Source organism: Notolepis coatsorum, assembly GCF_963971535.1.
Source record: "Notolepis coatsorum genome assembly, chromosome: 5".
NCBI classification, from domain to species: Eukaryota; Metazoa; Chordata; class Actinopteri; order Aulopiformes; family Paralepididae; genus Notolepis; species Notolepis coatsorum.
In genome coordinates, this window is record NC_140169.1 from 148511690 (window position 1) to 148537364 (window position 25675).

At 37.0% G+C, this 25675-nt stretch overlaps 1 protein-coding gene across 1 annotated transcript in view; it reads left to right on the forward strand.

Moving 5' to 3' along the window:
* The window catches only part of uggt2 (UDP-glucose glycoprotein glucosyltransferase 2), a gene marked incomplete at its 3' end in the record, with an annotated part of 260476 nt that overhangs the window by 22749 nt on the left and 212052 nt on the right, over nucleotides 1-25675 (forward strand). The window contains exons 8-9 of the mRNA XM_084314328.1: nucleotides 641-713; nucleotides 2845-2945. Coding sequence (XP_084170454.1) covers nucleotides 641-713; nucleotides 2845-2945 — 174 coding nt within the window. The remainder of the gene's footprint in view (nucleotides 1-640; nucleotides 714-2844; nucleotides 2946-25675) is intronic.

Sequence of the window (25675 nt, forward strand, 5' to 3'; positions counted from 1 at the left end):
AGCCGTTTTTGGCGGTCAATGTGTTAAGGCCCGATGACACGCGTTAATGTCCCCATGGGCCGGACACGTCTTCTTTAAACAAGTCGAGAAGAAACATCACAATAAATCAAGAACAAAACAAAAAACACCATGACATCCAAAATAAAATGTAAAATAAATAAATGCAACCCTCCCAGACAGACCCCACGCGAAGGTAAGGAAAAACTCACTAAAAACCTAGCAATAGGAAAAAAGCACCACAGGCAATGTGGAGGAGAGAAACCTTAGAAGGGCCGTTCAAGGGGGGATCTCCCTTCTTAGATGTCGGCGATAGTAGTGTTGCAGTAAAACAGGCGAAACAGTTGGTAAGCATGTACTACACATACTGTAGATGTAATGAAACACGAATATGTGCATGCAATAGCAACTGGGGTACATAAGAACAACACTCTGGTCTCTATTGAATAAATCAAAATAGAAGGTAGCGCCCCTTCTCTTCTGTCGGCCTCTTTTGTTATCGGAGAAAATTCAAATAGACGGGAGGCGGGAAAAATAGAGTTTGCATTCCGTCTCTGTGTTGTTGAAGGAAAGGTAAATTAAGCTTTTCCCCCCGTCTCTCTGTTCTTACTGGAATTAAAAAAGCAAATCCCTAATTCTGCAGATTCAAAGACGGCTTCAAACGGTGACGAAGAGGACGTTGATGAAGTCCAAGGTTTCCTCTTCGGAACGTTAAAGTGAGTAACCGGTGCATGCTGCTGAAACGCACGTTACTAACGGCCGCCGGACATGACAACTGTTAGGAATGTCTGACCGGTCAGTGTGTCTGACTCTCAAGTACCACCAAAACCTGCACGGACTACAACGTATGACGTACATCTAGAGCCATATGAAATCCGTTTTATTTTTTTTCCAAATTCCATTTTATTCTTTTCCAAATTCCGTCACTGACAGATTTGTGTTCATTGTGCTGCTTTTATAAAGCCTCAAATGACGGCTTACAATATTTCATGAAAGCAAAGTGTTTTGTTTGTCTAAGATTTAAAAAGGTTTAAACTTTACAGCACTGACAAAGTTGAACAAAGTGCTGTACAAGTCCCACAACATAAAAAAAAGAAAAATCTAAAAAAATATATATATATTATTTATTTTCTTTTTTTTTACAGTTGATTCCATTTTTATTGATCAATTCCGCGATTCTGTCCGCGATTCCGTGAACGCGGATTCCATATGGCTCTACGTATATCACGCCAGTTAAGGTGTATACTGCATCTTGTGTACACGGTTTACTTTGACTATTACTCATAGTATATATTCAGATAGAAATTCTTTATTTCCTATATTTATTGTAACATATGTGACCGAGTCCAGGGTTTGTGCCTACATGTCTCCATTTTCATTTTCCAGATTTTTCCAGATTGTGAAAGTACAGAATGTAAGCTTTCAAATGATGTGTCATACTTTGAAATCTGAGAATGTTTTGAATATCATATATTCATTTAAATCTTGTAACTCAGTCTGTTGTCTAGAATACTCAAGGGGAGAAAATGTCTCTCAAAGATGTTCACACTTCAGCTAGTTTGGGGAGGGGGGGGGGGGCGTGGACAACTACCCTCACCTGAATGCGTCCATTGTTAACGTTAATGACTCTCTCTGTGTGAATGCCTTTACCTGGCTCAGTGAATCTGAATCCCAACGCGCAGCTCTATTCAGATGCAAAAATAAACACAGCCCCCACCTCTCCTCTGTGGAGAGCACAAACTGTGTTTCAAAACAGCCTTTTTTAAACACAGAATTCTTACAATTAGAGTTATTATATCTGTTCGCTGTTGTACTAAATATGTTCTTCAACTCTCGAATTGTAGTTATATATAAAAAAAAAAAAAAAAAAAAAAAACATAATATAACCGATGGGGCATACAGACCCTCATCTGCACTTTTGTTTACACCGTTTCTTTTTCTAATATTTTTATATTCAGATCTCATTTTATTGCCTACATCATGTATGTCTTTTATAATATTACCCTGCCCATACCTGTACCTCCCCTCCCCCCATGCTGCTATGATGCCCGAATTTCCCCAAGGGGATCAATAATCGGGGGGGGGGGGGGGGTTCACGTGCCTTCGAGCAACACTGGACTTATTGTACTTAATTTATGCCTATTCTTATGTCTGCATGTTCTACGTTGCACTACTTTTATTGTCTTTTATACATGTTCTTATGTCTGAACAGGCGAGCCCAGCGTCTCCAGTATTCGTGGCGAGCGCCTTGCCCACTACGCCACGTAGCCGCCCCAAGAGCTTTTTATTTTTATATTTTATTCCACTGCTTTTATTCTGTCTACACTTTATGCGTTGCTCTTGTTCCGTCTATTTTACGTCTGCACTTTATGCATTGCTTTTATTTAGTAAATTCTGTGCTTATTTTATGCCTGTGTCTATTTTCTGTCTACATTACTGCTGTGAAGCACTTTGGGCTGCAATTCATGTATGAAAGGTGCTCTACAAATAGTTTATTATTGTTATTGCTGCTTATAGTCATAATGCGGTTTGACTGGATTGCTTTTGATTTGATAACATTTGCAACGTTTTACATTTACTCTATAAAATACCTGCTGGTATGAAAGTAAAACCCCCTCTGTGGAATATGTCTGAAGTTGATGGCTATCTTGACATCTTACAATACACACAACACAGCTCACATCATTTTTTTTAATCTTTCTGAAATGTGAACATCAAACATACGATTTTCTTTTATTCCAAATGGATTCTACAGTTTACACAGATTACAAAAACATAATGTTTTTGAACAAGTGTTATTGTGACGGTGGGATTATAGATTCCTTTCTTCCTCTCTCCTCTCCGTAGAAAATCTCACCCTGAGCTGCAGGAGCAACTCGCCGAGCTTCAGAAACACCTCCTGGAGAGCAGCAACGACATGGCTCCTCTGAAGGTCTGGGAGATGCAAGGTACTTATCTATATCTAGATGCAGGGTACTTATCTATATCTAGATGCAAGGTACTTATCTATATCTAGATGCAGGGTACTTATCTATATCTAGATGCAGGGTACTTATCTATATCTAGATGCAAGGTACTGGTACTTATCTATATCTAGATGCAGGGTACTTATCTATATCTAGATGCAGGGTAGTTATCTATATCTAGATGCAGGGTACTTATCTATATCTAGATGCAGGGTACTTATCTATATCTAGATGCAGGGTACTTATCTATATCTAGATGCAGGGTACTTATCTATATCTAGATGCAGGGTAGTTATCTATATCTAGATTCAGGGTACTTATCTATATCTAGATGCATGGTACTTATCTATATCTAGATCCAGGGTACTTATCTATATCTAGATGCAGGGTACTTATCTATATCTAGATGCAAGGTACTTATCTGTATCTAGATGCAGGGTACTTATCTAGATCTAGATGCCGGGTAGTTATCTATATCTAGATGCAGGGTACTTATCTATATCTAGATGCAGGGTACTTATCTATATCTAGATGCAGGGTAGTTATCTATCTAGATGCAGGGTACTTATCTATATCTAGATGCAAGGTACTTATCTATATCTAGATGCAAGGTAGTTATCTATATCTAGATGCAGGGTACTTATCTATATCTAGATGCAAGGTACTTATCTATATCTAGATGCAGGGTACTTATCTATATCTAGATGCAAGGTACTTATCTATATCTAGATGCAAGGTAGTTATCTATATCTAGATGCATGGTACTTATCTATATCTAGATGCAGGGTACTTATCTATATCTAGATGCAGGGTACTTATCTATATCTAGATGCAGGGTAGTTATCTATATCTAGATTAGGGTACTTATCTATATCTAGATTAGGGTACTTATCTATATCTAGATGCAGGGTACTTATCTATATCTAGATGCAGGGTACTTATCTATATCTAGATGCAGGGTAGTTGTCTATATCTAGATTCAGGGTACTTATCTATATCTAGATCCAGGGTACTTATCTATATCTAGATGCAGGGTACTTATCTATATCTAGATGCAGGGTACTTATCTAGATCTAGATGCAGGGTAGTTATCTATATCTAGATGCAGGGTACTTATCTATATCTAGATGCAAGGTACTTATCTATATCTAGATGCAGGGTACTTATCTATATCTAGATGCAAGGTACTGGTACTTATCTATATCTAGATGCAGGGTACTTATCTATATCTAGATGCAGGGTAGTTATCTATATCTAGATGCAGGGTACTTATCTATATCTAGATGCAGGGTACTTATCTATATCTAGATGCATGGTACTTATCTATATCTAGATCCAGGGTACTTATCTATATCTAGATTCAGGGTACTTATCTATATCTAGATGCAAGGTACTTATCTATATCTAGATGCAGGGTACTTATCTATATCTAGATGCCGGGTAGTTATCTATATCTAGATGCAGGGTACTTATCTATATCTAGATGCAGGGTACTTATCTATATCTAGATGCAGGGTAGTTATCTATATCTAGATGCAGGGTACTTATCTATATCTAGATGCAAGGTACTTATCTATATCTAGATTCAAGGTAGTTATCTATATCTAGATGCAGGGTACTTATCTATATCTAGATGCAAGGTACTTATCTATATCTAGATGCAGGGTACTTATCTATATCTAGATGCAAGGTACTTATCTATATCTAGATGCAAGGTAGTTATCTATATCTAGATGCAGGGTACTTATCTATATCTAGATGCAGGGTACTTATCTATATCTAGATGCAGGGTACTTATCTATATCTAGATGCAGGGTAGTTATCTATATCTAGATTAGGGTACTTATCTATATCTAGATTAGGGTACTTATCTATATCTAGATGCAGGGTAGTTATCTATATCTAGATGCAGGGTAGTTATCTATATCTAGATGCAGGGTACTTATCTATATCTAGATGCAAGGTACTTATCTATATCTAGATGCAAGGTACTTATCTATATCTAGATGCAGGGTACTTATCTATATCTAGATGCAGGGTACTTATCTATATCTAGATGCAAGGTACTGGTACTTATCTATATCTAGATGCAGGGTACTTATCTATATCTAGATGCAGGGTAGTTATCTATATCTAGATGCAGGGTACTTATCTATATCTAGATGCAGGGTACTTATCTATATCTAGATGCAAGGTACTTATCTATATCTAGATGCAAGGTAGTTATCTATATCTAGATACAGGGTACTTATCTATATCTAGATGCAAGGTACTTATCTATATCTAGATGCAGGGTACTTATCTATATCTAGATGCAAGGTACTTATCTATATCTAGATGCAAGGTAGTTATCTATATCTAGATGCATGGTACTTATCTATATCTAGATGCAGGGTACTTATCTATATCTAGATGCAGGGTACTTATCTATATCTAGATGCAGGGTAGTTATCTATATCTAGATTAGGGTACTTATCTATATCTAGATTAGGGTACTTATCTATATCTAGATGCAGGGTACTTATCTATATCTAGATGCAGGGTACTTATCTATATCTAGATGCAGGGTAGTTGTCTATATCTAGATTCAGGGTACTTATCTATATCTAGATCCAGGGTACTTATCTATATCTAGATGCAGGGTACTTATCTATATCTAGATGCACGGTACTTATCTATATCTAGATGCAGGGTAGTTATCTATATCTAGATGCAGGGTACTTATCTATATCTAGATGCAGGGTACTTATCTATATCTAGATGCAGGGTACTTATCTATATCTAGATGCAAGGTACTTATCTATATCTAGATGCAGGGTACTTATCTATATCTAGATGCAGGGTACTTATCTATATCTAGATGCAGGGTACTTATCTATATCTAGATGCAAGGTACTGGTCTATATCTAGATGCAAGGTAGTTATCTATATCTAGATGCAGGGTACTTATCTATATCTAGATGCAGGGTACTTATCTATATCTAGATGCAGGGTACTTATCTATATCTAGATGCAGGGTAGTTATCTATATCTAGATTAGGGTACTTATCTATATCTAGATTAGGGTACTTATCTATATCTAGATGCAGGGTAGTTATCTATATCTAGATGCAGGGTAGTTATCTATATCTAGATGCAGGGTACTTATCTATATCTAGATGCAAGGTACTTATCTATATCTAGATGCAAGGTACTTATCTATATCTAGATGCAGGGTACTTATCTATATCTAGATGCAGGGTACTTATCTATATCTAGATGCAAGGTACTGGTACTTATCTATATCTAGATGCAGGGTACTTATCTATATCTAGATGCAGGGTAGTTATCTATATCTAGATGCAGGGTACTTATCTATATCTAGATGCAGGGTACTTATCTATATCTAGATGCAAGGTACTTATCTATATCTAGATGCAAGGTAGTTATCTATATCTAGATACAGGGTACTTATCTATATCTAGATGCAAGGTACTTATCTATATCTAGATGCAGGGTACTTATCTATATCTAGATGCAAGGTACTTATCTATATCTAGATGCAAGGTAGTTATCTATATCTAGATGCATGGTACTTATCTATATCTAGATGCAGGGTACTTATCTATATCTAGATGCAGGGTACTTATCTATATCTAGATGCAGGGTAGTTATCTATATCTAGATTAGGGTACTTATCTATATCTAGATTAGGGTACTTATCTATATCTAGATGCAGGGTACTTATCTATATCTAGATGCAGGGTACTTATCTATATCTAGATGCAGGGTAGTTGTCTATATCTAGATTCAGGGTACTTTTCTATATCTAGATCCAGGGTACTTATCTATATCTAGATGCAGGGTACTTATCTATATCTAGATGCACGGTACTTATCTATATCTAGATGCAGGGTAGTTATCTATATCTAGATGCAGGGTACTTATCTATATCTAGATGCAGGGTACTTATCTATATCTAGATGCAGGGTACTTATCTATATCTAGATGCAGGGTACTTATCTATATCTAGATGCAGGGTACTTATCTATATCTAGATGCAGGGTACTTATCTATATCTAGATGCAGGGTACTTATCTATATCTAGATGCAAGGTACTGGTACTTATCTATATCTAGATGCAGGGTACTTATCTATATCTAGATGCAGGGTAGTTATCTATATCTAGATGCAGGGTACTTATCTATATCTAGATGCAGGGTACTTATCTATATCTAGATGCATGGTACTTATCTATATCTAGATCCAGGGTACTTATCTATATCTAGATTCAGGGTACTTATCTATATCTAGATGCAAGGTACTTATCTATATCTAGATGCAGGGTACTTATCTATATCTAGATGCCGGGTAGTTATCTATATCTAGATGCAGGGTACTTATCTATATCTAGATGCAGGGTACTTATCTATATCTAGATGCAGGGTAGTTATCTATATCTAGATGCAGGGTACTTATCTATATCTAGATGCAAGGTACTTATCTATATCTAGATTCAAGGTAGTTATCTATATCTAGATGCAGGGTACTTATCTATATCTAGATGCAAGGTACTTATCTATATCTAGATGCAGGGTACTTATCTATATCTAGATGCAAGGTACTTATCTATATCTAGATGCAAGGTAGTTATCTATATCTAGATGCAGGGTACTTATCTATATCTAGATGCAGGGTACTTATCTATATCTAGATGCAGGGTACTTATCTATATCTAGATGCAGGGTAGTTATCTATATCTAGATTAGGGTACTTATCTATATCTAGATTAGGGTACTTATCTATATCTAGATGCAGGGTAGTTATCTATATCTAGATGCAGGGTAGTTATCTATATCTAGATGCAGGGTACTTATCTATATCTAGATGCAAGGTACTTATCTATATCTAGATGCAAGGTACTTATCTATATCTAGATGCAGGGTACTTATCTATATCTAGATGCAGGGTACTTATCTATATCTAGATGCAAGGTACTGGTACTTATCTATATCTAGATGCAGGGTACTTATCTATATCTAGATGCAGGGTAGTTATCTATATCTAGATGCAGGGTACTTATCTATATCTAGATGCAGGGTACTTATCTATATCTAGATGCAAGGTACTTATCTATATCTAGATGCAAGGTAGTTATCTATATCTAGATGCAGGGTACTTATCTATATCTAGATGCAAGGTACTTATCTATATCTAGATGCAGGGTACTTATCTATATCTAGATGCAAGGTACTTATCTATATCTAGATGCAAGGTAGTTATCTATATCTAGATGCATGGTACTTATCTATATCTAGATGCAGGGTACTTATCTATATCTAGATGCAGGGTACTTATCTATATCTAGATGCAGGGTAGTTATCTATATCTAGATTAGGGTACTTATCTATATCTAGATTAGGGTACTTATCTATATCTAGATGCAGGGTACTTATCTATATCTAGATGCAGGGTACTTATCTATATCTAGATGCAGGGTAGTTGTCTATATCTAGATTCAGGGTACTTATCTATATCTAGATCCAGGGTACTTATCTATATCTAGATGCAGGGTACTTATCTATATCTAGATGCAAGGTACTTATCTATATCTAGATGCAGGGTAGTTATCTATATCTAGATGCAGGGTACTTATCTATATCTAGATGCAGGGTACTTATCTATATCTAGATGCAGGGTACTTATCTATATCTAGATGCAAGGTACTTATCTATATCTAGATGCAGGGTACTTATCTATATCTAGATGCAGGGTACTTATCTATATCTAGATGCAGGGTACTTATCTATATCTAGATGCAAGGTACTGGTACTTATCTATATCTAGATGCAGGGTACTTATCTATATCTAGATGCAGGGTAGTTATCTATATCTAGATGCAGGGTACTTATCTATATCTAGATGCAGGGTACTTATCTATATCTAGATGCATGGTACTTATCTATATCTAGATCCAGGGTACTTATCTATATCTAGATGCAGGGTACTTATCTATATCTAGATGCAAGGTACTTATCTATATCTAGATGCAGGGTACTTATCTATATCTAGATGCCGGGTAGTTATCTATATCTAGATGCAGGGTACTTATCTATATCTAGATGCAGGGTACTTATCTATATCTAGATGCAGGGTAGTTATCTATATCTAGATGCAGGGTACTTATCTATATCTAGATGCAATGTACTTATCTATATCTAGATGCAAGGTAGTTATCTATATCTAGATGCAGGGTACTTATCTATATCTAGATGCAAGGTACTTATCTATATCTCGATGCAGGGTACTTATCTATATCTAGATGCAAGGTACTTATCTATATCTAGATGCAAGGTAGTTATCTATATCTAGATGCAGGGTACTTATCTATATCTAGATGCAGGGTACTTATCTATATCTAGATGCAGGGTACTTATCTATATCTAGATGCAGGGTACTTATCTATATCTAGATGCAGGGTAGTTATCTATATCTAGATTAGTGTACTTATCTATATCTAGATTAGGGTACTTATCTATATCTAGATGCAGGGTAGTTATCTATATCTAGATGCAGGGTAGTTATCTATATCTAGATGCAGGGTACTTATCTATATCTAGATGCAAGGTACTTCTCTATATCTAGATGCAGGGTACTTATCTATATCTAGATGCAGGGTACTTATCTATATCTAGATGCAAGGTACTGGTACTTATCTATATCTAGATGCAGGGTACTTATCTATATCTAGATGCAGGGTACTTATCTATATCTAGATGCAGGGTACTTATCTATATCTAGATGCAGGGTACTTATCTATATCTAGATGCAGGGTACTTATCTATATCTAGATGCAGGGTAGTTGTCTATATCTAGATTCAGGGTACTTATCTATATCTAGATCCAGGGTACTTATCTATATCTAGATGCAGGGTACTTATCTATATCTAGATGCAAGGTACTTATCTATATCTAGATGCAGGGTACTTATCTATATCTAGATGCAGGGTACTTATCTATATCTAGATGCAAGGTACTGGTACTTATCTATATCTAGATGCAAGGTACTTATCTATATCTAGATGCAGGGTAGTTATCTATATCTAGATGCAGGGTACTTATCTATATCTAGATGCAGGGTACTTATCTATATCTAGATGCATGGTACTTATCTATATCTAGATACAGGGTACTTATCTATATCTAGATGCAAGGTACTTATCTATATCTAGATGCAGGGTACTTATCTATATCTAGATGCCGGGTAGTTATCTATATCTAGATGCAGGGTACTTATCTATATCTAGATGCAGGGTACTTATCTATATCTAGATGCAGGGTAGTTATCTATATCTAGATGCAGGGTACTTATCTATATCTAGATGCAAGGTACTTATCTATATCTAGATGCAAGGTAGTTATCTATATCTAGATGCAGGGTACTTATCTATATCTAGATGCAAGGTACTTATCTATATCTAGATGCAGGGTACTTATCTATATCTAGATGCAAGGTACTTATCTATATCTAGATGCAAGGTAGTTATCTATATCTAGATGCAGGGTACTTATCTATATCTAGATGCAGGGTACTTATCTATATCTAGATGCAGGGTACTTATCTATATCTAGATGCAGGGTACTTATCTATATCTAGATGCAGGGTACTTATCTATATCTAGATGCAGGGTAGTTGTCTATATCTAGATTCAGGGTACTTATCTATATCTAGATGCAGGGTACTTATCTATATCTAGATGCAGGGTACTTATCTATATCTAGATGCAGGGTAGTTATCTATATCTAGATTAGTGTACTTATCTATATCTAGATTAGGGTACTTATCTATATCTAGATGCAGGGTAGTTATCTATATCTAGATGCAGGGTAGTTATCTATATCTAGATGCAGGGTACTTATCTATATCTAGATGCAAGGTACTTCTCTATATCTAGATGCAGGGTACTTATCTATATCTAGATGCAGGGTACTTATCTATATCTAGATGCAAGGTACTGGTACTTATCTATATCTAGATGCAGGGTACTTATCTATATCTAGATGCAGGGTACTTATCTATATCTAGATGCAGGGTACTTATCTATATCTAGATGCAGGGTACTTATCTATATCTAGATGCAGGGTACTTATCTATATCTAGATGCAGGGTAGTTGTCTATATCTAGATTCAGGGTACTTATCTATATCTAGATCCAGGGTACTTATCTATATCTAGATGCAGGGTACTTATCTATATCTAGATGCAAGGTACTTATCTATATCTAGATGCAGGGTACTTATCTATATCTAGATGCAAGGTACTTATCTATATCTAGATGCAGGGTACTTATCTATATCTAGATGCCGGGTAGTTATCTATATCTAGATGCAGGGTACTTATCTATATCTAGATGCAGGGTACTTATCTATATCTAGATGCAGGGTAGTTATCTATATCTAGATGCAGGGTACTTATCTATATCTAGATGCAAGGTACTTATATATATCTAGATGCAAGGTAGTTATCTATATCTAGATGCAGGGTACTTATCTATATCTAGATGCAAGGTACTTATCTATATCTAGATGCAGGGTACTTATCTATATCTAGATGCAAGGTACTTATCTATATCTAGATGCAAGGTAGTTATCTATATCTAGATGCAGGGTACTTATCTATATCTAGATGCAGGGTACTTATCTATATCTAGATGCAGGGTACTTATCTATATCTAGATGCAGGGTACTTATCTATATCTAGATGCAGGGTACTTATCTATATCTAGATGCAGGGTAGTTGTCTATATCTAGATTCAGGGTACTTATCTATATCTAGATGCAGGGTACTTATCTATATCTAGATGCAGGGTACTTATCTATATCTAGATGCAGGGTAGTTATCTATATCTAGATTAGTGTACTTATCTATATCTAGATTAGGGTACTTATCTATATCTAGATGCAGGGTAGTTATCTATATCTAGATGCAGGGTAGTTATCTATATCTAGATGCAGGGTACTTATCTATATCTAGATGCAAGGTACTTCTCTATATCTAGATGCAGGGTACTTATCTATATCTAGATGCAGGGTACTTATCTATATCTAGATGCAAGGTACTGGTACTTATCTATATCTAGATGCAGGGTACTTATCTATATCTAGATGCAGGGTACTTATCTATATCTAGATGCAGGGTACTTATCTATATCTAGATGCAGGGTACTTATCTATATCTAGATGCAGGGTACTTATCTATATCTAGATGCAGGGTAGTTGTCTATATCTAGATTCAGGGTACTTATCTATATCTAGATCCAGGGTACTTATCTATATCTAGATGCAGGGTACTTATCTATATCTAGATGCAAGGTACTTATCTATATCTAGATGCAGGGTACTTATCTATATCTAGATGCAGGGTACTTATCTATATCTAGATGCAAGGTACTGGTACTTATCTATATCTAGATGCAGGGTACTTATCTATATCTAGATGCAGGGTAGTTATCTATATCTAGATGCAGGGTACTTATCTATATCTAGATGCAGGGTACTTATCTATATCTAGATGCATGGTACTTATCTATATCTAGATACAGGGTACTTATCTATATCTAGATGCAAGGTACTTATCTATATCTAGATGCAGGGTACTTATCTATATCTAGATGCCGGGTAGTTATCTATATCTAGATGCAGGGTACTTATCTATATCTAGATGCAGGGTACTTATCTATATCTAGATGCAGGGTAGTTATCTATATCTAGATGCAGGGTACTTATCTATATCTAGATGCAAGGTACTTATCTATATCTAGATGCAAGGTAGTTATCTATATCTAGATGCAGGGTACTTATCTATATCTAGATGCAAGGTACTTATCTATATCTAGATGCAGGGTACTTATCTATATCTAGATGCAAGGTACTTATCTATATCTAGATGCAAGGTAGTTATCTATATCTAGATGCAGGGTACTTATCTATATCTAGATGCAGGGTACTTATCTATATCTAGATGCAGGGTACTTATCTATATCTAGATGCAGGGTACTTATCTATATCTAGATGCAGGGTACTTATCTATATCTAGATGCAGGGTAGTTGTCTATATCTAGATTCAGGGTACTTATCTATATCTAGATGCAGGGTAGTTATCTATATCTAGATGCAGGGTACTTATCTATATCTAGATGCAAGGTACTTATCTATATCTAGATGCAGGGTAGTTATCTATATCTAGATGCAGGGTACTTATCTATATCTAGATGCAAGGTACTTATCTATATCTAGATTCAAGGTAGTTATCTATATCTAGATGCAGGGTACTTATCTATATCTAGATGCAAGGTACTTATCTATATCTAGATGCAGGGTACTTATCTATATCTAGATGCAAGGTACTTATCTATATCTAGATGCAAGGTAGTTATCTATATCTAGATGCAGGGTACTTATCTATATCTAGATGCAGGGTACTTATCTATATCTAGATGCAGGGTACTTATCTATATCTAGATGCAGGGTAGTTATCTATATCTAGATTAGGGTACTTATCTATATCTAGATTAGGGTACTTATCTATATCTAGATGCAGGGTAGTTATCTATATCTAGATGCAGGGTAGTTATCTATATCTAGATGCAGGGTACTTATCTATATCTAGATGCAAGGTACTTATCTATATCTAGATGCAAGGTACTTATCTATATCTAGATGCAGGGTACTTATCTATATCTAGATGCAGGGTACTTATCTATATCTAGATGCAAGGTACTGGTACTTATCTATATCTAGATGCAGGGTACTTATCTATATCTAGATGCAGGGTAGTTATCTATATCTAGATGCAGGGTACTTATCTATATCTAGATGCAGGGTACTTATCTATATCTAGATGCAAGGTACTTATCTATATCTAGATGCAAGGTAGTTATCTATATCTAGATACAGGGTACTTATCTATATCTAGATGCAAGGTACTTATCTATATCTAGATGCAGGGTACTTATCTATATCTAGATGCAAGGTACTTATCTATATCTAGATGCAAGGTAGTTATCTATATCTAGATGCATGGTACTTATCTATATCTAGATGCAGGGTACTTATCTATATCTAGATGCAGGGTACTTATCTATATCTAGATGCAGGGTAGTTATCTATATCTAGATTAGGGTACTTATCTATATCTAGATTAGGGTACTTATCTATATCTAGATGCAGGGTACTTATCTATATCTAGATGCAGGGTACTTATCTATATCTAGATGCAGGGTAGTTGTCTATATCTAGATTCAGGGTACTTATCTATATCTAGATCCAGGGTACTTATCTATATCTAGATGCAGGGTACTTATCTATATCTAGATGCACGGTACTTATCTATATCTAGATGCAGGGTAGTTATCTATATCTAGATGCAGGGTACTTATCTATATCTAGATGCAGGGTACTTATCTATATCTAGATGCAGGGTACTTATCTATATCTAGATGCAAGGTACTTATCTATATCTAGATGCAGGGTACTTATCTATATCTAGATGCAGGGTACTTATCTATATCTAGATGCAGGGTACTTATCTATATCTAGATGCAAGGTACTGGTACTTATCTATATCTAGATGCAGGGTACTTATCTATATCTAGATGCAGGGTAGTTATCTATATCTAGATGCAGGGTACTTATCTATATCTAGATGCAGGGTACTTATCTATATCTAGATGCATGGTACTTATCTATATCTAGATCCAGGGTACTTATCTATATCTAGATTCAGGGTACTTATCTATATCTAGATGCAAGGTACTTATCTATATCTAGATGCAGGGTACTTATCTATATCTAGATGCCGGGTAGTTATCTATATCTAGATGCAGGGTACTTATCTATATCTAGATGCAGGGTACTTATCTATATCTAGATGCAGGGTAGTTATCTATATCTAGATGCAGGGTACTTATCTATATCTAGATGCAAGGTACTTATCTATATCTAGATTCAAGGTAGTTATCTATATCTAGATGCAGGGTACTTATCTATATCTAGATGCAAGGTACTTATCTATATCTAGATGCAGGGTACTTATCTATATCTAGATGCAAGGTACTTATCTATATCTAGATGCAAGGTAGTTATCTATATCTAGATGCAGGGTACTTATCTATATCTAGATGCAGGGTACTTATCTATATCTAGATGCAGGGTACTTATCTATATCTAGATGCAGGGTAGTTATCTATATCTAGATTAGGGTACTTATCTATATCTAGATTAGGGTACTTATCTATATCTAGATGCAGGGTAGTTATCTATATCTAGATGCAGGGTAGTTATCTATATCTAGATGCAGGGTACTTATCTATATCTAGATGCAAGGTACTTATCTATATCTAGATGCAAGGTACTTATCTATATCTAGATGCAGGGTACTTATCTATATCTAGATGCAGGGTACTTATCTATATCTAGATGCAAGGTACTGGTACTTATCTATATCTAGATGCAGGGTACTTATCTATATCTAGATGCAGGGTAGTTATCTATATCTAGATGCAGGGTACTTATCTATATCTAGATGCAGGGTACTTATCTATATCTAGATGCAAGGTACTTATCTATATCTAGATGCAAGGTAGTTATCTATATCTAGATGCAGGGTACTTATCTATATCTAGATGCAAGGTACTTATCTATATCTAGATGCAGGGTACTTATCTATATCTAGATGCAAGGTACTTATCTATATCTAGATGCAAGGTAGTTATCTATATCTAGATGCATGGTACTTATCTATATCTAGATGCAGGGTACTTATCTATATCTAGATGCAGGGTACTTATCTATATCTAGATGCAGGGTAGTTATCTATATCTAGATTAGGGTACTTATCTATATCTAGATTAGGGTACTTATCTATATCTAGATGCAGGGTACTTATCTATATCTAGATGCAGGGTACTTATCTATATCTAGATGCAGGGTAGTTGTCTATATCTAGATTCAGGGTACTTATCTATATCTAGATCCAGGGTACTTATCTATATCTAGATGCAGGGTACTTATCTATATCTAGATGCAAGGTACTTATCTATATCTAGATGCAGGGTAGTTATCTATATCTAGATGCAGGGTACTTATCTATATCTAGATGCAGGGTACTTATCTATATCTAGATGCAGGGTACTTATCTATATCTAGATGCAAGGTACTTATCTATATCTAGATGCAGGGTACTTATCTATATCTAGATGCAGGGTACTTATCTATATCTAGATGCAGGGTACTTATCTATATCTAGATGCAAGGTACTGGTACTTATCTATATCTAGATGCAGGGTACTTATCTATATCTAGATGCAGGGTAGTTATCTATATCTAGATGCAGGGTACTTATCTATATCTAGATGCAGGGTACTTATCTATATCTAGATGCATGGTACTTATCTATATCTAGATCCAGGGTACTTATCTATATCTAGATGCAGGGTACTTATCTATATCTAGATGCAAGGTACTTATCTATATCTAGATGCAGGGTACTTATCTATATCTAGATGCCGGGTAGTTATCTATATCTAGATGCAGGGTACTTATCTATATCTAGATGCAGGGTACTTATCTATATCTAGATGCAGGGTAGTTATCTATATCTAGATGCAGGGTACTTATCTATATCTAGATGCAATGTACTTATCTATATCTAGATGCAAGGTAGTTATCTATATCTAGATGCAGGGTACTTATCTATATCTAGATGCAAGGTACTTATCTATATCTCGATGCAGGGTACTTATCTATATCTAGATGCAAGGTACTTATCTATATCTAGATGCAAGGTAGTTATCTATATCTAGATGCAGGGTACTTATCTATATCTAGATGCAGGGTACTTATCTATATCTAGATGCAGGGTACTTATCTATATCTAGATGCAGGGTACTTATCTATATCTAGATGCAGGGTAGTTATCTATATCTAGATTAGTGTACTTATCTATATCTAGATTAGGGTACTTATCTATATCTAGATGCAGGGTAGTTATCTATATCTAGATGCAGGGTAGTTATCTATATCTAGATGCAGGGTACTTATCTATATCTAGATGCAAGGTACTTCTCTATATCTAGATGCAGGGTACTTATCTATATCTAGATGCAGGGTACTTATCTATATCTAGATGCAAGGTACTGGTACTTATCTATATCTAGATGCAGGGTACTTATCTATATCTAGATGCAGGGTACTTATCTATATCTAGATGCAGGGTACTTATCTATATCTAGATGTAGGGTACTTATCTATATCTAGATGCAGGGTACTTATCTATATCTAGATGCAGGGTAGTTGTCTATATCTAGATTCAGGGTACTTATCTATATCTAGATCCAGGGTACTTATCTATATCTAGATGCAGGGTACTTATCTATATCTAGATGCAAGGTACTTATCTATATCTAGATGCAGGGTACTTATCTATATCTAGATGCAGGGTACTTATCTATATCTAGATGCAAGGTACTGGTACTTATCTATATCTAGATGCAAGGTACTTATCTATATCTAGATGCAGGGTAGTTATCTATATCTAGATGCAGGGTACTTATCTATATCTAGATGCAGGGTACTTATCTATATCTAGATGCATGGTACTTATCTATATCTAGATACAGGGTACTTATCTATATCTAGATGCAAGGTACTTATCTATATCTAGATGCAGGGTACTTATCTATATCTAGATGCCGGGTAGTTATCTATATCTAGATGCAGGGTACTTATCTATATCTAGATGCAGGGTACTTATCTATATCTAGATGCAGGGTAGTTATCTATATCTAGATGCAGGGTACTTATCTATATCTAGATGCAAGGTACTTATCTATATCTAGATGCAAGGTAGTTATCTATATCTAGATGCAGGGTACTTATCTATATCTAGATGCAAGGTACTTATCTATATCTAGATGCAGGGTACTTATCTATATCTAGATGCAAGGTACTTATCTATATCTAGATGCAAGGTAGTTATCTATATCTAGATGCAGGGTACTTATCTATATCTAGATGCAGGGTACTTATCTATATCTAGATGCAGGGTACTTATCTATATCTAGATGCAGGGTACTTATCTATATCTAGATGCAGGGTACTTATCTATATCTAGATGCAGGGTAGTTGTCTATATCTAGATTCAGGGTACTTATCTATATCTAGATGCAGGGTACTTATCTATATCTAGATGCAGGGTACTTATCTATATCTAGATGCAGGGTAGTTATCTATATCTAGATTAGTGTACTTATCTATATCTAGATTAGGGTACTTATCTATATCTAGATGCAGGGTAGTTATCTATATCTAGATGCAGGGTAGTTATCTATATCTAGATGCAGGGTACTTATCTATATCTAGATGCAAGGTACTTCTCTATATCTAGATGCAGGGTACTTATCTATATCTAGATGCAGGGTACTTATCTATATCTAGATGCAAGGTACTGGTACTTATCTATATCTAGATGCAGGGTACTTATCTATATCTAGATGCAGGGTACTTATCTATATCTAGATGCAGGGTACTTATCTATATCTAGATGCAGGGTACTTATCTATATCTAGATGCAGGGTACTTATCTATATCTAGATGCAGGGTAGTTGTCTATATCTAGATTCAGGGTACTTATCTATATCTAGATCCAGGGTACTTATCTATATCTAGATGCAGGGTACTTATCTATATCTAGATGCAAGGTACTTATCTATATCTAGATGCAGGGTACTTATCTATATCTAGATGCAGGGTACTTATCTATATCTAGATGCAAGGTACTGGTACTTATCTATATCTAGATGCAGGGTACTTATCTATATCTAGATGCAGGGTAGTTATCTATATCTAGATGCAGGGTACTTATCTATATCTAGATGCAGGGTACTTATCTATATCTAGATGCATGGTACTTATCTATATCTAGATACAGGGTACTTATCTATATCTAGATGCAAGGTACTTATCTATATCTAGATGCAGGGTACTTATCTATATCTAGATGCCGGGTAGTTATCTATATCTAGATGCAGGGTACTTATCTATATCTAGATGCAGGGTACTTATCTATATCTAGATGCAGGGTAGTTATCTATATCTAGATGCAGGGTACTTATCTATATCTAGATGCAAGGTACTTATCTATATCTAGATGCAAGGTAGTTATCTATATCTAGATGCAGGGTACTTATCTATATCTAGATGCAAGGTACTTATCTATATCTAGATGCAGGGTACTTATCTATATCTAGATGCAAGGTACTTATCTATATCTAGATGCAAGGTAGTTATCTATATCTAGATGCAGGGTACTTATCTATATCTAGATGCAGGGTACTTATCTATATCTAGATGCAGGGTACTTATCTATATCTAGATGCAGGGTACTTATCTATATCTAGATGCAGGGTACTTATCTATATCTAGATGCAGGGTAGTTGTCTATATCTAGATTCAGGGTACTTATCTATATCTAGATGCAGGGTAGTTATCTATATCTAGATGCAGGGTACTTATCTATATCTAGATGCAAGGTACTTATCTATATCTAGATGCAGGGTACTTATCTATATCTAGATGCAGGGTAGTTATCTATATCTAGATGCAGGGTACTTATCTATATCTAGATGCAGGGTACTTATCTAGATGCAGGGTACTTATCTATATCTAGACGCAAGGTACTTATCTATATCTAGATGCAGGGTACTTATCTATATCTAGATGCAGGGTACTTATCTATATCTAGATGCAAGGTACTGGTACTTATCTATATCTAGATGCAGGGTAGTTATCTATATCTAGATGCAGGGTACTTATCTATATCTAGATGCAGGGTACTTATCTATATCTAGATGCATGGTACTTATCTATATCTAGATCCAGGGTACTTATCTATATCTAGATGCAGGGTACTTATCTATATCTAGATGCAAGGTACTTATCTATATCTAGATGCAGGGTACTTATCTATATCTAGATGCCGGGTAGTTATCTATATCTAGATGCAGGGTACTTATCTATATCTAGATGCAGGGTACTTATCTATATCTAGATGCAGGGTAGTTATCTATATCTAGATGCAGGGTACTTATCTATATCTAGATGCAAGGTACTTATCTATATCTAGATGCAAGGTAGTTATCTATATCTAGATGCAGGGTACTTATCTATATCTAGATGCAAGGTACTTATCTATATCTAGATGCAGGGTACTTATCTATATCTAGATGCAAGGTACTTATCTATATCTAGATGCAAGGTAGTTATCTATATCTAGATGCAGGGTACTTATCTATATCTAGATGCAGGGTACTTATCTATATCTAGATGCAGGGTACTTATCTATATCTAGATGCAGGGTAGTTGTCTATATCTAGATTCAGGGTACTTATCTATATCTAGATGCAGGGTACTTATCTATATCTAGATCCAGGGTACTTATCTATATCTAGATGCAGGGTACTTATCTATATCTAGATTTACATTTACATTACATTTAGTCATTTAGCTGACGCTTTTATCCAAAGCGACTTACAAGTTCTGTACGACAAGCCATCAGGAAGGGCACAACTCTATCAGCTGAGCAACAATGTTCATCAAAGTGTTGAGTGCTACAGTGTAGGTTAGTTTATTAGGACAAGTGCATGACAGTACGGTTAGTTAGGGTTAGATTTTTTTTTTTTTTTTTTTTTTTTTTTTTTTTTTTTTTAATTCAGATAATGGTTGAAGAAGTGCGTCTTTAGTCGACGGCGAAAGATTGGACGTGATTCGGCTGTCCTAACTGGGGTGGGTAGTTCATTCCACCATTGTGGGGCAAGGACTGAGAATAGGCGACTTCTCTTTGATGACCCTCCCGGAGCTTGGATAGGAGTAGGTCTGAGGCGGCCAGAAGATGCAGAGCGTAGGGGTCTTGAGGGTGTGTAGTTAGAGACCATTGACCGGAGGTAGGCGGGAGCGGTTCCCTTTGCCGCACGGTATGCTAGGTCGAGGGCCTTGAAGCGGATTCGTGCAGCAATGGGGAGCCAGTGCAGGTCCCTAAGAAGTGGGGTGACATGGGCCGACTTCGGTAGGTTTGAGATCAGGCGGGCCGCTGCGTTCTGAATGAGTTGAAGAGGCTTAGTGGCAGTGGCCGGGAGGCCAGCGAGCAGTGCATTGCAGTAGTCGAGGCGGGAGATGACTGTTGATTGGACGAGGAGTTGGGTGGCTTCTTTTGTCAGGAAGGGGCGTATCCTTCTGACGTTGCTCAGGAGGAATCGGCAGGTTCTGGTCGTCGCTGCGATGTGAGCAGAGAAGTTCAACTGGTCGTCGAGGACAACACCAAGGTTCTTGGCGGTCGGGGACGCAGTCACAGCTGCATTCTCGACTGTGATTGAAAGATCGGTTAGGGGGGAGGATTTGGCCGGCAGGTGGAGCAATTCTGTTTTGCTTAGGTTCAGTTTGAGGTGGTTGGACGTCATCCAGGCTGAGATGTCGGACAGACAGGCCGAGATCCGCACAGAGACGTGGATATCTGAGGGAGGGAAGGAGAGGAAGAGTTGAGTATCGTCGGCATAACAATGGTAGGAGAAGCCATGAGACGTGATAATGTTACCCAGTGATTTAGTGTAGAGGGAGAAGAGAAGGGGTCCTAAAACCGAGCCCTGGGGGACACCCGTCCGCAGGGGGCGGGTGGCCGACAGGGTCCCTCTCCATGACACTTGGTAGGAGCGGTCATTGAGGTATGATGACAGCCATGTCAGCGCAGAGCCAGCCACTCCCATTCCTGCGAGGGCCGCAAGGAGGATCTGGTGGTTGACTGTGTCGAAGGCTGCAGATAGATCTAGGAGAATCAGGACAGAGGAGAGGCCTTTCGCTTTTGCTAAGTGAAGTGCCTCTGTGACCGCAATGAGGGCTGTCTCTGTGGAGTGACCAGTCCTGAAGCCTGACTGATTAGGGTCTAGGAGGTCATTCTGTAAGAGATAAGTAGTAAGTTGGTTGGATACAGCACGTTCAAGTGTTTTAGAAAGGAAGGAGAGAAGAGAGACAGGACGGTAGTTGCCTATGACAGTAGGGTTCAGGGTTGGTTTTTTTATGAGCGGCGTGACTCTGGCTTGTTTTAGGGAGGTGGGGACCACCCCCGAGTTGAGTGAGGAGTTGATGGTTGCAGTTAGGAATGGGAGGATGTCTGGTGCTATGGTCTGGAGGAGTGGGGAGGGTAGCTGGTCCAGCTGGCAAGTAGTCGGACGGTTTGACGTTACCAGTGTCAGGGTCTCTGCTTCTGTAATGGGAGAGAAAGATGACAGAGTGAAGGATGAGGTTCTCGATTCAGCATTTGGAATGGGTGGGGGTTGGGAGAAGGAGCTGCGGATGTTCTCCACTTTTTCCTCAAAGAAGATCGCAAAGTCTTCGGCAGAGAAAGATGAGGGAGGGGGGGGTGGGGGGGGAGTGAGGAGGGAGGACATGGTAGCATGCAGTTTGCGAAGATTCTTGGCAGAGGCCTCGATCCTATGGTGGAAGAAAGAAGCTTTGGCATTAGTGATGGTTTTGGAGAATGTTAACAAGAGGTTGTGATATGTGTCGATGTCAGCAGTGAGGCGTGACTTTCTATACTTCCTTTCAGCTGCTCTCAGGACCTGTCTTTGTTCTCTCACTGGATCTGTCAGCCATGGACTGGGTGGGGAACGGCGGGCAGGTTTCTCAACGAGGGGACAGAGCTTGTCGAAGGAGGTTGCCAGGGCTGAAAGGAGGGTGGAGGTTGCCATCTCTGTGGAGAGAGCAGAGAAGGTGTCACTCAAAGGTAGAGCGGATAGTATGTCAGAGGAGAGGGTGGAGGGGGATAGGGAGGGCAGGTTGCGTCTGAGTGAGACTGTTTGAGTTGGGGTGAAGACCTTTCGGTTAAGCATGAGAGATGGCAAGGTACTTATCTATATCTAGATGCAGGGTACTTATCTATATCTAGATGCAGGGTAGTTATCTATATCTAGATGCAGGGTACTTATCTATATCTAGATGCAGGGTACTTATCTATATCTAGATGCAGGGTAGTTATCTATATCTAGATGCAGGGTACTTATCTATATCTAGATGCAAGGTACTTATCTATATTTAGATGCAGGGTACTTATCTATATCTAGATGCAAGGTACTTATCTATATCTAGATGCAAGGTAGTTATCTATATCTAGATGCAGGCTAGTTATCTATATCTAGATGCAGGGTACTTATCTATATCTAGATGCAGGGTACTTATCTATATCTAGATGCAGGGTAGTTATCTATATCTAGATTAGGGTACTTATCTATATCTAGATTAGGGTACTTAACTATATCTAGATGCAGGGTACTTATCTATATCTAGATGCAGGCTAGTTATTTATATCTAGATGCAAGGTACTTATCTATATCTAGATGCAGGGTAGTTATCTATATCTAGATGCAAGGTACTTATCTATATCTAGATGCAGGGTACTTATCTATATCTAGATGCAGAGTACTTATCTATATCTAGATGCAGGTAGTCATCTATATCTAGATGCAGGGTACTTATCTATATCTAGATGCAGGGTACTTATCTATATCTAGATGCAGGGTACTTATCTATATCTAGATGCAGGGTACTTATCTATATCTAGATTAGGGTACTTATCTATATCTAGATGCAGGGTACTTATCTATATCTAGATGCAGGTAGTTATCTATATCTAGATGCAGGGTACTTATCTATATCTAGATGCAGGGTACTTATCTATATCTAGATGCAGGGTACTTATCTATATCTAGATGCAGGGTACTTATCTATATCTAGATGCAAGGTAGTTATCTATATCTAGATGCAGGGTACTTATCTATATCTAGATGCAGGGTAGTTATCTATCTCTAGATGCAGGGTACTTATCTATCTCTAGATGCAGGGTACTTATCTATATCTAGATCCAGGGTACTTATCTATATCTAGATGCAGGGTACTTATCTATATCTAGATGCAAGGTACTTATCTATATCTAGATGCAGGGTACTTATCTATATCTAGATGCAGGGTAGTTATCTATCTCTAGATGCAGGGTACTTATCTATATCTAGATGCAGGGTAGTTATCTATATCTAGATGCAGGGTACTTATCTATATCTAGATGCAGGGTACTTATCTATATCTAGATGCAGGGTACTTATCTATATCTAGATGCAGGGTACTTATCTATATCTAGATGCAGGGTAGTTATCTATCTCTAGATGCAGGGTACTTATCTATATCTAGATGCAGGGTACTTATCTATATCTAGATGCAGGGTACTTATCTATATCTAGATGCAAGGTACTTATCTATATCTAGATGCAGGGTACTTATATATATCTAGATGCAGGGTAGTTATCTATATCTAGATGCAGGGTACTTATCTATATCTAGATGCAGGGTAGTTATCTATATCTAGATGCAGGGTACTTATCTATATCTAGATGCAGGCTAGTTATTTATATCTAGATGCAAGGTACTTATCTATATCTAGATGCAGGGTAGTTATCTATATCTAGATGCAAGGTACTTATCTATATCTAGATGCAGGGTACTTATCTATATCTAGATGCAGGGTACTTATCTATATCTAGATGCAGGGTAGTTATCTATATCTAGATTAGGGTACTTATCTATATCTAGATTAGGGTACTTAACTATATCTAGATGCAGGGTACTTATCTATATCTAGATGCAGGCTAGTTATTTATATCTAGATGCAAGGTACTTATCTATATCTAGATGCAGGGTAGTTATCTATATCTAGATGCAAGGTACTTATCTATATCTAGATGCAGGGTACTTATCTATATCTAGATGCAGAGTACTTATCTATATCTAGATGCAGGTAGTCATCTATATCTAGATGCAGGGTACTTATCTATATCTAGATGCAGGGTACTTATCTATATCTAGATGCAGGGTACTTATCTATATCTAGATGCAGGGTACTTATCTATATCTAGATTAGGGTACTTATCTATATCTAGATGCAGGGTACTTATCTATATCTAGATGCAGGTAGTTATCTATATCTAGATGCAGGGTACTTATCTATATCTAGATGCAGGGTACTTATCTATATCTAGATGCAGGGTACTTATCTATATCTAGATGCAGGGTACTTATCTATATCTAGATGCAAGGTAGTTATCTATATCTAGATGCAGGGTACTTATCTATATCTAGATGCAGGGTAGTTATCTATCTCTAGATGCAGGGTACTTATCTATCTCTAGATGCAGGGTACTTATCTATATCTAGATCCAGGGTACTTATCTATATCTAGATGCAGGGTACTTATCTATATCTAGATGCAAGGTACTTATCTATATCTAGATGCAGGGTACTTATCTATATCTAGATGCAGGGTAGTTATCTATCTCTAGATGCAGGGTACTTATCTATATCTAGATGCAGGGTAGTTATCTATATCTAGATGCAGGGTACTTATCTATATCTAGATGCAGGGTACTTATCTATATCTAGATGCAGGGTACTTATCTATATCTAGATGCAGGGTACTTATCTATATCTAGATGCAGGGTAGTTATCTATCTCTAGATGCAGGGTACTTATCTATATCTAGATGCAGGGTACTTATCTATATCTAGATGCAGGGTACTTATCTATATCTAGATGCAAGGTACTTATCTATATCTAGATGCAGGGTACTTATATATATCTAG